This window comes from Ambystoma mexicanum, chromosome 3q (genome assembly GCF_040938575.1).
Source record: "Ambystoma mexicanum isolate Mex_15411 chromosome 3q, UKY_AmexF1_1, whole genome shotgun sequence".
In the NCBI taxonomy this organism is placed as follows: Eukaryota; Metazoa; Chordata; class Amphibia; order Caudata; family Ambystomatidae; genus Ambystoma; species Ambystoma mexicanum.
In genome coordinates, this window is record NC_090926.1 from 59,130,812 (window position 1) to 59,146,717 (window position 15,906).

Consider the following 15,906-nt stretch of genomic DNA (forward strand, 5'->3'; position numbering starts at 1 on the left):
AGATGCTGAGAGATCCTGCCTCACCACTGGTGTTTTGTAAGATAAGACCTCAGAGAGATTTGGAGGCGGCTGCAGGAGCGGCTGAGGGCATAGATGCCGTTCCTGAAGATGGCTGTCTCGTCTTTCCTCGTCCACCACGAGTGACATTTCTTCTGCCCCTTTGAAAGGCCTGTCCTCTTCCTCTACTAACAGAGGAGTAGTATCGAAAAGGACGACCCCTCCAGGAAGATGTGCCCGAATAGGGTCTCTGGGGCTGTCACATAGAGGCACTAAGGGACTTAGCTGCCGCTTTCGAGGTCTGTATTTTTTCTAGGCTCTCATCAGCCTTACTACCAAACAGCCTCGAGCCATCAAAGGGCATGTTGAGGAGCCTGTTCTGCACATCCGGTGCGAACCCCGACTTCAACCACGCAAACCTGCGTAGTACCGTGCTTGAAGCCATGGATCTACTGATACCATCAGCAGTATCCAGTCCAGACTGGAGACATTCCCCCATTGCCTCCTTACCGTCATTGACTATATTCAGGAAGCCTTCCCGTTCCTCGCCTTCCAGAATATGTTCAGCCGCCGCCGAAATACATTCCCACAGGGTATGTGTGAACCTGGCCAGGGTACAGGTTACATTGTTAGATTTTAAGGCCATGCTACCCGAAGTAAAAACCTTACGAGCCCAGGCATCAACCTTTCTATCCTCCCTGTCTGGAGGTATGGTTGGGTATGCCGTCTGCCTGGATATATTAGCTGCCTGAACTACCAAGCTTTCTGGAGTAGGGCGCCTACTCAGGTATTCTGGATCAGAAGACTAAGTTCTGTACTTTTTTGGGAGATTGTTATCTATTGCAGCAATGCTATCTGGTTTCTCCCAGTTTCTCTACTGTTCTCTGTAATGCCCTTTGAAAAGGAAGAATTGGATCTTTCCGAGGGCCTCTGACTAGAATATCCGTCATGCCATCCTGTTCAAATGTAGGGGAAGCTCTTCCCCAACCCATATACTCAATCACCATACTCATCAGATTCCTGTACCCAGAGTCTGCATGGTCTGCAGGATCAGGTGCAGCAAACTCCAATTCAGGTGATGTGTCCACACCACTGGCAGAATGTAGAGTTTCAGACAGGTCTCATTTTAGACTGAGGATCTACCAGTTCTTCTGGAACTGGTCTTGTTCCATATTTTACTCCATGGGGAGTGATTTCCTCTTCCTCTGGAAGATTCCTCATAAATGGAGGACATGGATTTAAAAAAGTCAGATCTTGGTAAAGGTGTAAACCTTCTCTCTTCCTCCTCATAAGTTGTCGTTGGAATCAGAGTTTTCTTCGAGGTGGTCATCGAAGGAGTCGAAGGAATCTGTGACACACTCGAGGAAGTCTTCGACAAAGGCATCGAAGATGAAGTAGGCTTCAGATGACGAATCGGACGATGACGATCTATGTCGCCTTGTGCTTTTTTGAGGAAAACTAAGATCGTGTCGACCTGCTACGAGATTGGGATCTCTCCGAGTGCCTTTTACGGCGTTCCGATTCTTTAGAGTCGGATGATTTTTTATATTTTTTTTTACACGTCTTTCAAAGAGCCCTTCGACGCCTTCCGCCCCACCGCCAACTTACTTTTCCTCTCACGGAGGGCCTTTGCAGTCATCGATTGACAAGAACCACAGTCGCCCGTTCGGTGGTCTGAGCCCAGACACCATAAACAAATACAATGGGGATCGGTGATGGACATCTTCGATCCAAAATCACTACACTTCTTAAAACCCGTCTTGGGAGTCGAAGCGGTCGAAGTAGACATTTTTTCGATAGAAAATACTGAAGCGTGCCGTTTACGAGTTGCGAAGCAATCGGAAAAACAGAACTGATGCCAACAGGCGCAGCTTGAGCCATTTGTACCAGCGGTGACGTCGACACGGTACAGAGCCCGTCGAGGGACATTCGACGCCACGACCTAGAGTACAGCGCCCTCTCCCGAAATTTATTTTCTGATGCACCGAAGCTGACGAAACAAATCATCACAAGATGAGGAATACGTGGGAGGACACAATCCATTTGAAATGTATTTTACAATTTAGACAGGTGTTTAACTTAGTCTCCCATATGCAAAATGCATAATCAACCCCATAGAATTTACGCAAGAAGCTATCCCCATTGCAATCAGCATTATGCTGAACAGAATCAAATTATACCTGCTGGAAAACACTGCATATGTTAAAATGTCACTGCAAAGTGACAGTAGGCTGTGTCCACTCGTATGAAACTACTGCATGTGTAGGTCTGCTGGCAAAACAATCCTCAGTAGCTTGTCTTGGAAAATATACAATGCAGTCCATCTGCCTAGAACAAGGTCACGTGGCAGCCATCATAGTGCCATTGTATTGCTCAACCCAAAAATGTTTGTATTTCGTCGCTGCAGCTACCTCCAAGTACCTCACCCAGAACATGTTCCACTGCCTTACTCTACGCAGCTCTGCCTGCTTCTTGTTCTTATGCAAAACAAAAAGGTGATGGCTGGAAGGTTTGGAATTAATCTTAACCTCTGGCATGGCTCTGAGCAACCCTCCAGACCATTGTTCTTTGCCAGTCAAGCCATTACAAAAGGGGAAAGACCATATACAAATCAGGCTTTTTCTCACACAAAAAGGGGCAGGCCAGCCCGAATTAGTAGGTTTTAAAAACGAACATAACATTCTGTAGCCATTCACAGCAGCAAAGCAGGAAATCACAGCCAGTATGATCAGATGACTGTGGTCTATGGGCTATTGTGCAAACTGTTACTTTGCATGTTATTCAGAGTGTGACTTGAATTTGCCCTTGTATAGATTACCCTCCAAGGGTGCATTTACACAGATGTAGGATTTAAAAACGTGAATCTTCACTTTGGCTGATGGCATTTTCAAATATGTTTTTGGTGAGCATCTAGATGGGTACCAAAAGTAAACCTATTCGAGATGTGCACCAACAGCTTTTTTGGGTGCATTGCATAAGAGAAAAAAAACAAATTAAAACTATTATTCAACATACTTTTTCACCATGAAACTTCAAACTTGCCAGGTGTGCGTTTCTTGCCAAATATGGTGACCTTTCATGGATAAGATCAACGGTTAGGAAAAGGTTTTGTTTTCCCGAAAGAAGGATCATGTATTTTAACTATAATGCTGATATTGTGGTAGTTAACTAGCTACATTACCATAGCACACATCTTGTAAATGATGAATTTTTATGATCAAAAGGACCATGTGAGCCTACTTCCAACAATTGAAGTTCAAAAACACTCCTTATGGGGTTATCCAAATGATACAAAATAGATTTCTGAACTGGGGAGACCATTAAAACAGATACAAATTTAGAAATACCCCACATTGGATGACATCAAAGAATCTCTGCCCTATTGTTACACGGTGGAACAGCTTAACAGCAAAATGGGGAAACTCCACTGCATCATAGCTTTACACAAACATGTGCTAAAACACTGCCCTTTCTAGCATGAGCTATTTTGAGATCATTGCCACAAAAAAGGCCTTCAACTACAGTAAATGAAATTATACCTACCTTTGCAGTTCTTCACTTCATGAGGATTAAGTTTTGGAATGTTCAAAGGTTTAAAAATGTTCTCCTTTCTTCTCTTCATTTCCGGTGTGGGTTTCACAAGGTCACCACTCTTCCACCTGTAAGCATAGAATGTATGTACTACAAATCCAATATTTGCGGTTCATGGGATTTCACAACATCACACAATCACTGTATTCTAATCAGGTGCCTAGACATCAGGATTCCAGGTGAACGACAAGCAATCCTTAATTCACACTACACACAAAGCAGACAGCCCTAATGATCTAAGGAACAGCACACAATCCACACCATTGTAAACATAGCAATTCTCTGAAACCAATTGCGCAAAAATCAACTCATTCTCAGCAAAATCTTGTTCATGGAATGTGAAGTTGTTGTGAGGGTAGAGATCATGTCGAAGAGTATGATTGTTACGCTCAGTGGCCCATGGATTGTTTTTCTCTATTGAACTTGTGTCGGCAGAAATGGCACAGTTCTAGTTTCTAGTCATTTTTACAGCTACAATCTGACATCCACAATTTTAGATGGCAAGTTTACATTTTCCAAGGTAGTTGTGTCTTGAAGTTTCATGAACTATGGTTTAAGAACTGAAGGTATATTTTCTGTGACGATTTCAACCAGATGTCCCGACCCAATTGGTAGCTCTTGAGATTTTGTAGGGGTTGAATTTCAGAAATGTAGTTTTAAATCTGTTTTTTGCTGGCACTAGATCAGGATTTGATTCCAACAAGAACTTTTCTGAATTATGGTCTCCTTAGAATCCCCGTTTCGGATCTGCCAAAGGGAGGACGCCGTAACCCAAGGTAATTTTCCATGTAACCTTGTCCTTGTGAACTTACCAATGGTAGTAACTTGAGGAAAGATTCCTCCAGAAGAATTCCATTTTTAGTTTGGGCTATTAGGTGGCGCTGAAAAGCGCTACCTTTAACCCGAAACTATTATCATGAAAAAAAGGGCTTTAACATAAGAGTTTCAAATATGGGCTTTGAATGAGGGTATGTAATGCTTTTCAGTGGAAATGACATTTGAGAGATACACAGTGTATTTAGTGTTTGGTTATGGATTCCCTCCCATTCCCTGCCCCTAGCCATGCTAATCCCTAAAGCTAATCCTGCCCATCTCAAGACTGAGCTTTCATGGAAGCAGCCATCTTGGATGACTGTCTCCAAGGAAGCTCCCTGGAAATAAGCCAAAACTAGCGGCCAGCTTTAAATGGGAAAGATACCATGCATCTTCCTAAGCTTTCGTTACCCCCCTAGGTACCACCACCTGACTGGTGTCTTCCACACATATCAGAGCGACGCCAGTCACTCGTCGGCCCCCTTATTTTTACTAGACTAAAAGTGGGCAAAAATACATCTTTCAGGAGCTGCCCAGCGTTTGCAAAGCAGGGCAGACACTACACTATGTTCAGACCGAGGGATAATTCCCGCCTCACACAATGGCTGGGCGCTGCAGCCCACCTGTGATTGACAAGGCTGTGGTCCAATGGCACACTCGCATGTGCCTATATTATTGTACAGTGTGCGGGGCCCCAGGACAGATGTGGCAGGATCATCAAGGTGAGAGTTTGAGGTCCAGGACCAGAAATGGGCATTGATAATTGGGCAACTTTCGAGTCCTCAAATAAACTGTGCCGGTGGCAGAAGCTAATTTCACAAGATATATTTGCCAGCTTGCAGCGAGTGTAAAAAACTAGTATTGTGTGTCCTTTACTGCAATTAGATGACATTTCGCTTGCATTTCCAATTACAAGTGGATGGCATCTGCAGCGGCAGCTAAAGTTTCACATGAATGCAATCAAGGCGGTGCTCGCAGAAAAGCTTATCAGAAGATAGTATGCTTGCGAAGGGGGGGGGGGCAAAAAAAGTCAGCAGCATTTATCAGCTTTTTCATTGAGATTATTCTGAATGCTGGAATGCTAATTACTAGCTGTTCCCAATGTATCTACGCGGATCCAGCACTTTCTTGGAGCTGCTATCAATAACTTTCCGCTGTCAGTGGACGAGCGCTACACTGTTGGTCAGAGGTGCACTGTCTCTATAAGTTTGCCTCAGGGTATGCCTGTCTCTTCTTACACTGTCTCGCTTTTACCCAGTTTTTCCCATGGACTTTTTTTCCCCTCACCCCTCTGGCACATGTGCCTTGAGAAGGGGACCCTCTTTACCCAGCATCCTGACTCCTTCACCCTTTGCCCATTACGCTCTTCTGGAGCCTTAAGCTCAGGTGCTGTTTAGACTAGACAGAGAAACATGCCACACGAGTGACAAAATGTATAGTAGTTTTAAGTTTATTTATTGTGCGCACCGGACCCTGAGGTAGGAGGGCGCATGTGACGAGAAGGTTTACAGCTTAGGTACAGAAGTTACAAGTGTACAGAGCATGGTAATAAACAGTTTTCTTGGCTCCACAGGTGGAACAAGTATAGACAGCGTGCGGACAAGTCATCATATCGCTAGCGTTTACATAATAGTAAATCTATATCAGGTACAATAGATGAGGTAGGTACGTGGGGAGAGTGCAGGTTACATAGCATTCTCAGTGAGCCATTTTATTGTGTTCTTTCTGAATTTGTTGAACGTTTGGTCAAATCTAAGTGCGTGAGGTAGGGAGTTCCACAATTGAGCTGCCCTGACTGGGAAGCTGGATCCTCCAATAGTGGTCAGTTTAAATCTAGGCACTAGAAGGCAGTTGGGGCTGACTATTCTTGTTGGTCTAGTAGAATTTTTTCTAGTAAATTGTTCTGTTAGGTAACGAGGGGCTTTGTTTAAGCATTTGTGGATGAGGGAGGCAGATTTGAGGTTGATTTTTTCTTGGGTAAATAGCCATTTGTGTTTCTGTCTTATTTCAGAAATATATGTGCTCTTTGGGGGGATACTTAGGGCCGCTCTAAGTGCATTGTTTTGGAGCACTTGTATTCTGATGGTTTGTTTAGTTGCCCCTATGTAGAGGGAATTGCAATAATCTAATTTTGATAGAATAAGGGCTCTGGCTAAGATTAGGCAACTGTCATCTGATAGGAATTGTTTCCCGGCTCGTATTAGTTTGCATGTATAGGCCGTAGTTGAGGCCAGTGAGTTCACCTGTTTGGTAAAGGATAGGGTCGAGGTAGAAACCTAGGGTTTTTACTTCTCTGGCGACCTTGATAGTGTTCCCATCGATGATAAATGCTGAGTAATTTGGGTTAAGTTTAGAGCTGCGAGCTGCATTGCCCAGGATGATGAGCTCTGTTTTGTCATCCTTCAGGCATAGGCCGTGGTTGGCCATCCATGCCTGAACGATGCTATAGACTGTTCACCAAAGCCAGATCTTCCCCATAATCCCCGATAAGTGGTAGGAGAATCTGGGCATCGTCTGCGTAGTTGGTATAGGTGATACCCAGATTGTCAAGATAGTCAAAGAGTGGCTTGGTGAAGATATTGTAGAGGGTTGGCGAGACACAAGATCCCTGGGGCACTCCACAAGCGATGGGTATCGGGTCTGCTGCCGCTGTGGTCCTGTCGCTAAGGAATGACTGTATCCAAACTATAGCCTCCCCTGAAAAGAGTCGGCCGCGGAGTCCAGGTGATTACACAGGACTCCATGGTCCACCAGGTCAAAGGCAGTTGAGGTCTAGTAGGAGGAGGAGTGCTAGTTTACCCTCGTCTGAGTGAGTCTATTTGGGCCTTTAAGTCGATAAGGCCGGTCTCTGTCATGTTGAGGTCGGAAACCGGATTGGCGGGCGCCAAGAAGGTGGTTCACCTCAAGGAAGTTCTGAATTTGGGTGTATGCTACCTTGTCTAGAATTTTTAGTAAGAAAGGCACCGTCGTAATGGGCCTGTAGTTTGTGGGAATGTTAGGGTCCAATGTTTGTTTTTTCAGAAGGGGGAGTACCCAGGATTCCTTTAGGTTACGTGGAATGGTGCCAGTGGTAAAGGAGGCATTGATCAGTTTGGTGATGAAGGGAGCCATGTCTCTAGCAGCGTCCTTGATCAGTTGTGCTGGGCATTGGTCGCCTTTGCAGTTGGATGGTTTAAGCGCCAGAATAGTTCTCTACCTCGATCATTGAGACTTTAAAGAAGTTGAATTGAGTGAATTATTTGGGCTTGGGTATAGGCGTTTTGTTCAGGGGAGTTTGGGTTTGGGCTGATAGTGAAGCTTTCTTTAGAGCAATTTTAGTTTGGAGGTTGGGCACTTTGTTGGTTAGTGCCAGTTGTATGTCTGTGCACCAGGTTTTGTCTTTGATAGAGTCATCCTGCACTGCACAAGGGGTTTCCAGTTCTTTTAGAATAGAGAAAAGCTCCTTCATACTGGAGTTGGCTTGGGTAATCCTGTTATTGTACGTTTCTTGTTTGACCAGGATATCCTTTTTGTATTGCGTTGAGATGTTTATTAGATTGGTTTTATTTTCTGCGGTGGGATGTAGGTTCCATACCGTTTCACATTTTCTTTTTTGTAGTCCTAGATTTTTTAGGTGAGGTGTAAACCAAGAGTTAAGATGCTTTTTTGGGTTTACTGTTCCTAAGTTTGAGCGGAGCAATGCTGTCAATAGCAATGGTCATAGCATTATTGAATTCCTCCACTAAAAGGAATGGGTCAGTATGGCCTGGTAGGGAGTTACGATTGGGTAGGATATGGGGCAAGATATTGTCCGCTGTAATATTTTTCTTGTTTCTGGTTAATGTGGGTAAGGCGAGGGGGGGTGATAGAGCAGTGAGTCTTTTAGTGTTGAGAGTAAAGGAGATTAGGTGGTGGTCAGTCCATATTTGGGGGGCAATGGATGTAGTTTGCCACCAATTGACTGTGCATGCTAACCCCCCCCCCCCATGACCATTTCCACCAAGTTCCTACCCCATCCCACACTTAACACCTCCCCGTGGGTGGTCTTTGAGCTTGCTTTATTCCAGCCTCACCATCAAACTGTGTGCTTGAATTGCTGGTCAGTATTTATTCCAAAGCAGCAGAGTTTTAGCTCAGTAAAAAGAGCGATGAGACAGATTTTACAGATGTGTAGAAGGCTACACAATGGTGGCAGTGGAGGGAATAAAGCGATAATGCTTTAAGTCACAGAGCACCCAGAATGCTAGTCTTGGAGATGGAGTGAGGCGGTCAGGGGATACATGACGTTGGAGATGGGATACAAGTTGAGTCCAGATCATCGATCATTTCAGTTTTAGAGGCGTTAAGCATCAGAAAATGCTGCATCATCCAATGAGATATGGGCAGTTGGTGATGTAAAGGGAGGGACACCTCTTGCCTCAACAAGGTGTACTCCCTGTACCACCGTCATTACCCCCTCCATCTATAACACTACCCCAACATAAAGCAAACCAGCTGTATTTTAACCAGACTGATCCTATTTTTAGCAAAAAAGACCTACAATACCACTAAGAGGCGATGGCGGATAAGGAGAAGTTTGACAAATAAAATTAAAGCCAAATTAAAAGTCTTCAGAGGTGTATAGTGTGATGGGGTATGGGGGCATCAGACTCCTGTGATGGCCCCTCTGAGTGTGTGGTGTGGTCAAGGAGGTCACAGTGTGTTCCAGGAAATGTAGTGTAAACGAGCAATTGAACAAGATCTTCTACTTCAGTCATCGCTTGAACTGTGTCAAAGGCAACAGAATGAGGAAAGATGACAGCAGTGGGGTTGTGCCAGTAAAACTTGCATGAGAGGGACAGGGATGCTCATTGCAGTTAGAACCCCACATTTAAAAATAGGGGTGCTGATCACAATCTGTTTTTAAGACTGGTTCGTCATGTTAAAGTCTTTGAAACTCACCGAAAATGGAAATGAAAGGAGGCTCTCCACGTGGATGCCCTCATTCATTGCTACGGTGGCTTGGAAGTATTTGAGAAAAAACATAACAGCACCAGGAAACAGAAAGGCAAGTGGGTGGGGTGGAAGAGCAGACAGGAGGTGGCAGTGTGAGCAATGCGCAGTTTGCACCAAAACCTGGAAAGTATTTTAGATTCAGGCAGGTTTTGGGGGAAACACGATTGGCTGCTGCACCAAGTCAAAGGTGCTAATAAAGTTGTTAGATATGTGGGGGAGTGCGTTCTTCAAAGTAGGCACATTTGGAGTTAGGGAGGGGGGAGTTGGAGAAGGGCCTCCAAGTAGTCTGTGATGCAGTTAAGCGTACACATTTAGACTTTCGAAATTTTGAGGATGGCGAGAGAAACGGTTTGAAAAGAGACCAGAGGAGAGGTAGGGGGTGGTGATAATGGGTGCAACTTCACTGTTTGCAGTCCGATGGTTTAGTAGGAGTATTGGAAGCCTGAAGACCATTTGTCAGGTCAGTGAGAAGTCTAAGAAAAGGAAGGATGAAAGAGGCAGCAATTAGGTCCTCCGGTATTTTAAAGCTACTTTTTCTCCAAAATGTCTAAAAGTCACTTTGTGATAAAACAGCAGACTCAAGGGGTGCAATAATAGTCGGGGGGGGGGGGGGAGTCCATGTGTAACATGCTGGTAAGTGAGCAGAGAAAGGAAATGAGTGCGGTCGTCGGATGTGAATGCACTCAAAGCAGCAGTGAGAACAAAGGGACTCACTAGTGGGTTTTGCATCATTGGCATAGGTTAAAGCGCACGATTGTCCTCAGATGTTGGATGGTTGGGACAAGCCTTCATGGAGGACTTTAATGAGCAGGCAAGGTGCAAGCAGGGTTATGGTAATAGAAGTTACCAGGGCCAAACTGAACTACAGAAATTACACTTCCAAGAATTTGGCAAGAGTGCGCTTGAAGGGAAACCGGGATCTAGGTAGGGAGCTAGAGAGCCAGATTTGAATATGCACTGATTTCAGGAGGGAGTGGAGACGGGGGCTCGGAGACTGAAATGCACACGATTGATTGCTCAGAGTGATGCGTCAATAAAGGCGTAAAAGAACAAAGTGCTGTGGATAATATGATCAAGAGACTGAGCAACTAAAGTATGAGGTTCACCCATGGTGTTCCCTTTGAAGAAAAGGTAGTGTAATCCTACTAAAACGCAGCTGCATCCAATCTTCACTATCACGTTTATGAGAAGAAACTAGATTTACCTGCTCAGAGTATTTCCGACATCCTGAAAAACAAAAACAAGAAACAGAGTTCAACTAAATGAATGCCAAACTCCTGCACGAGAACCAGTACAAATAAAAATTGAGAAAACAGAGCTGCTTCTTTAAATAGATGCAGAAAATGAGGAGATTAGATGGACAATGAGTTTATTATGAAAGAGTTTCTATAAATTACTGTTTACTGCATGGTATAAAATATATAGGAATATAATACAGTCAACCTATTAGTTTCATGATACCTCACTCAACGAATATTTTGTTAATTCAGAGAATATGCATTAATGTCAAATCAAAACCACAGTTAAAAGTATAAATATGATAGAATACGGTTTGATAGAAAGAACACTTCCTATGCTCTCTCAACCAGAATACCGAGACACTTACTTTCTGGCTCCTTATTCAGACCCGCTTCACGAGAGGCTAGTCAGTGCATGCTTGCAGTGGAATAAGCCTTGTGTGCCACAGGCAAGCCTCTGTGATTATATGCCAAGCTTTATGGCCTGCCTTTTGCCCATCAAAATGTAGACCTGGGAGAATATTTATTGGAGGATCCCCAGCCCACAAGACCAGGTAACGTCTCAAATATTCCCCTCCTTTACACTGGGCTGAAACCTTTACAATCGCATATACCAAATCGCACAGGTCCCGGCTTTACCATGACAGTATGGTGGCCTTGCATTTTTTGGTGGCCCAGCTTTTTGGATGCAGAACACCACAGCTACTGTCGAATTGTCTGTTTTTAACTTTACCACCAACCTATGCCACTTTCCCACAACATTACCAATACCTGTAGGTTGTGGCAGGGTTATCTAGTCCCTTCGTTGTGCATTCTGGAATTGCCATTACTGCATAACCTTAACAATCCCTCAGGTAATTTATCTAAAAAGGGAGACTTAATCTCACTACTGGGCATGGTAAAGCCGGGAGAGCATTAAGCATTGAAGCATCCCTACAAAAGTATTAGTGCATATCCCCATATAAGCAAATATTCTCAAAAAGTAAATGTATAACAAGAAGCAAGGTTTAAGTTACTTACCTGTAACTATTGTTCTCCAGCATGGGTCTGGCATGGATTCACAAGCTCATGAATATTCCCAATCAGGCTGGTAATCGGCGTTAAAAGAAAAAACAGTTTTTACTTTAAAACTGATTTTCTCCTCTAAACCAATCACTGTACTCGGTCATACTGCCGCCATCCAATGACTGTCCTCTCCCTAAGCTCCACCCCTGCTGGCCATCTTCAGATTTGGGGTCTGGCATGGATTCACATTCTCATGAATAACGACTACACAGCAGTACACACGGCAGGTGGCAAGGCTCAACAGAAGCTGGAACAGACTCACCTCAAACAAACAGGTTGCGTAGCCCCACTTGGCCGAGTCAGAACTCCTCCCGGGAATCCCTGTCGATGCAGTAGAATATCATGAAGGTGTGAGCGGAGCTCCGCGTAGCAGCCCTGCAGATATTGCGCAGGGGCACACTGAGAAGTCTTCCAAATCTCTTGTACGTGCCATGTAGAACTTTAACTTACGAGCAACGTCTAACGAATGCAAAGCACTCTCTGCCAGCAACGACTGAGTCGGGAAGAAGACTGTCAACACCAAGGCTCGTTTAGGTGGAATTCCGAAGGCACCTTTGGCATGCAGGTGGGGTGTATACGCAGTACCACCCTTGAAGCATGGAAAGACAAGTAAGGCTGCTTGCAGGACAGGGCCTGAATCTCTCCAACCCTCCTGGCCAAGGTGATAGCAACAAGGAAAGCGGTCTTCCACGAGAAAAACCTGAGCAGGAACTGATGCATTGTTTGAAGGGCGCTCCCATTAGCTTAGTTAGCATCACATTGAGCTCCCAAGCCAGGGGAGGAGCATTCACTGGAGGCAAAGTCCTGAAAAGTCCATTGAGGAACTCCTTGACGGGCCCGTGAGACCACAGCGAAGGTCTGCCAGGAGACCTAGTGTAACTGGATATGTCGGCGAGATGCACCTTGATAGAGGCATGAGCCAGTCCCGCTTTGGTCAAAGAGAAAGCAGCATGGCAGAAGTCAAGGGGCCGCGAACCACAGCAGAAATAATCTGAGTCCTGCACCACACAGAGAAGAGGTTCTATTTATGCACTGGACAGGATGTTCTTCCATTCGTCGGACAGAGCCTAACCCCCAAACTCTAGGGCTGCAGGAGCCATTCCCTCAGGGTCAGAGACACTGGGTCGTGATGCAGAATCGTGCCCCCCTCCGCCCTTCTCTGCCTGATCGAAGGGGCCACTGACAGACGTAGCAGGCCCCAATTGTAGATTTGTCTCAGCCACGCTGGTTCGATAAATATCTTGCAGTGGCACTCAGTGTGTTGATCACACGTAGGAGAGGAAATGAGGAAAAGCGTACAGGAACTGTCCCTTCCAGGTGAATGAGAACATGTCCCCCATGCTTTTCGGCTGAGGGAACCTGCTGGCGAACCTCTGGCACTTGGTGTTCGCCACCGTCGCGAAGAGATCGATCTGGGGCCATCCCCACAGCAGATCCACCGGGTCCTGGCAAAGCTCCCACTCGTGGCAAGAACGTAGTTTCCTGCTGAGTGAGCCTGCAATTGTGTTCTCAACTTCCGTCAGGTGAAACGGGACGAGGAACATGCCTTGACGGATGGCCCACTGCCACAAGTCCTGTGCCTCTTTGGAGAGCGCCGGTGAGCAAGCCCCCCATCCCCCAAATTCCAGATATAGAAAATGGTTGTGGAGTTATCTGAAGATCCTCACCACCTTGTTCTTCAATGATGGCAGAAAACACTTGAGTGCCCAGGATACAGCCTGAAGCTCCAGGACGTGGATGTGTAGGTCCTTTTCCTTTCTGTTACCAGAAGCCTCTGGGTGTGCAATTGGCCAGTGTGTGCTCCCAGTCCCTTTGGGAAGGTGTCCGTGGTGACAGTCTCCTGATAAGGAGGAACCTGAAACTGAGCTCCCTGGACGAGCTGTGGCCTTACGCCCCACCACTGGATCGCCGACTGAACTCCTTAATGAGCAAGATCTTGTCCGCACAATTGCGACACCTGCATCCAGGAACTCTTGGAGAAGTCTCATGTGAAGTCTGCACAGCCAAACATGCCCAGCAGCAACGTGATGGATCGAACCGTCGCCATCGACGAGCGCTGTACCTTTCACTGTATGGCTCTCACCCTTTTTTCTCAAGGCGACGTCAGACACGTTACCGTGTTGAATCGGGTGCCTAGGAACAGCAAATCCTGAGATGGCATCAGGCAAGACTTTGGCTGGTTTATGGAGAACCACAACCCATCAGCAGACACATGGTCTTCGATGTATGGTCAACTGCCAAAGCACCTATGCACCTTAGCGGGAACAAACCAGCTATTCGTCCAGGTAGGGGTATATGTGGATGCCTTGCAGACAAAGATGTGCCACCACCGGGGCAAGTCACTTCGGGAACACCTTAGGCCATTTTCATGCCAAAAAGCAAGGCCTTGAACTGGTAATGCTGACCTTGAACTATGAACCATAGTAACGCAGAGTTTCTTGTGAATGGGTATGTGGAAGTAGGGGTCCTCTAGATCTAACTTCAGAAAATACCCTTGCTGCAGCTGGCCGAGCATGTGTTGGAACATGACCATCCGGGAACTTTTGGGGCTTTAAATACTTGAGGCAACGCCAAGATCTAGGATCAGTCTCCACTCCCACACTCCCCCAGTTTTCCGAACCAGAAAGTATCTGGAGTACACTCGGGAGCCCTGGAGAAGCTGAGGGATGGGTACTATTGCCCCTTTTTGTAACATGGCCCGCGCCTCCTGCAGAATCTGTGGTCCGTGTTCTTGTCGCTGAATTGGTGGGATAGGTGGACACCTGCGTTGAAATTTAAAGGTGTATTACAAGATGGCCACCTGCAGGGAAAAGATGTGCTTAGAGACCAACCAACTTTTCGTGCTTTTCCTGAAGTTCAGACAAAAATTGTCAATTTGGAGATGCAGGGTTAATGCACTCCAATATTGGGCTGCTAAAACTGGGAAGCTGTCCTCCCCCTTGCTTTTTTCTATTGGATCTGGGCGTTGCAATACAGCAGGATTGGGCAGATCCAGTGGGGCTAGCAGAAGTTTTACAGGTGATTTGTTCTTGAAGGTACAGGGGGGGCAGCATTGTTTAGGCATTTATGTGTGAAGATACAAGTTTGAATAGAATCTTGTCTTTGATGGATAGCCATTTAGTTTCTCTTCTGGCCGCAGAGATGTTCTCTTTTTGGAAGGCTGAGTGCAGCTCTCAGCGCGTTATTTTGTAATATTTGTAATTTGTTAGTAGCCTCTTTACTGGCTCCTGCATATAGGGCATTGAAATAGTCGATTGACAATATTACAGCTCTCGCTAGGATAGTACAGCTCCTGGTGGATAGGTAGGGTGTGCTGGCATGGATCAGCTTGCATGTATATGCCGTTGCGAAAGACGTGGCATTGACTTGCTTGCCCATGTTCAAGGTGGCGTCTAAGTAGAAGCCTAGACTTTTGGTCTCTTTAGCCACTTTGATGGTAATGCCATCAATGGAAAATGCATTGTATTTTGCGTCAAGTATATTAAGGTGGGCTGAAGCACCTAGGATTAGGATTTCAGTCTGATCGTCTTTCACGCATAATCCATGGACGGTCATCCATGCCTGAATGACTTGGTAAGTTTTGTTCAAGAGGGCGAGGTCCAGGTCATAATTACCTTGGTGTGGTAGGAGCATCTGGGCATCATCTGCGTAGTTGGTATAGATGATCCCTAGCTGGTCCAGTTTGTCAAATGGGGGCTTTGTAAATATGTTGTACATAGTGGGCGACACGCATGATCCCTGGGGTACCCCACATGTGATCAGGGATGGGTCAGCAGCTGCCGACTGGGAGAAAACCCTCAGACCTATTAAGAAAGGATTGGATCCAATCTGAGGCTTCCTTAGATAAATTGTCCGAAGTGGACAAGTGCTTGCAGAGGATAGAGTGATCCACCAAATCGAAGGCAGCCAAGACGTCTAGTAAAAGGAGCAAGGCACATTGCCTTTTGTCCTTGAGTGAGTCAATTTGCATTTATAAGTCAATCAGTGCAGTTTCAGTCCCATGAAGAGGTCTAAAGCCCGACTGTCTTAATCCTAGAAGGTTATTAGACTCTAGGTAATGCTGGATCTGGAAGTAAGCCGCCTTAGCTAAGATTTTAAGGAGGAATGGGACCGTGGTGATAGGCCTGTAGTTAGTGGGGATGGTCGGGTCCAATTAAGCTTTCTTTAACAGGGGAAGGACCCAAGCGTCATTGAGGTTCGTTGGGACTTTGCAAGTGCAGAATGATGC

General features: G+C 45.7%; 1 protein-coding gene across 2 annotated transcripts in view; it reads right to left on the bottom strand.

The window, feature by feature from the left end:
• The window catches only part of LOC138582110 (E3 ubiquitin-protein ligase TRIM39-like), a 473,056-nt gene that overhangs the window by 77,403 nt on the left and 379,747 nt on the right, over positions 1–15,906 (bottom strand). For both annotated transcript variants that reach the window (XM_069653088.1, XM_069653087.1), the window contains exons 5-6: positions 10,580–10,602; positions 3,541–3,656 (exon numbers count right to left, since the gene is read on the bottom strand). In XM_069653088.1, coding sequence (XP_069509189.1) covers positions 3,541–3,656; positions 10,580–10,602 — 139 coding nt within the window. The remainder of the gene's footprint in view (positions 1–3,540; positions 3,657–10,579; positions 10,603–15,906) is intronic.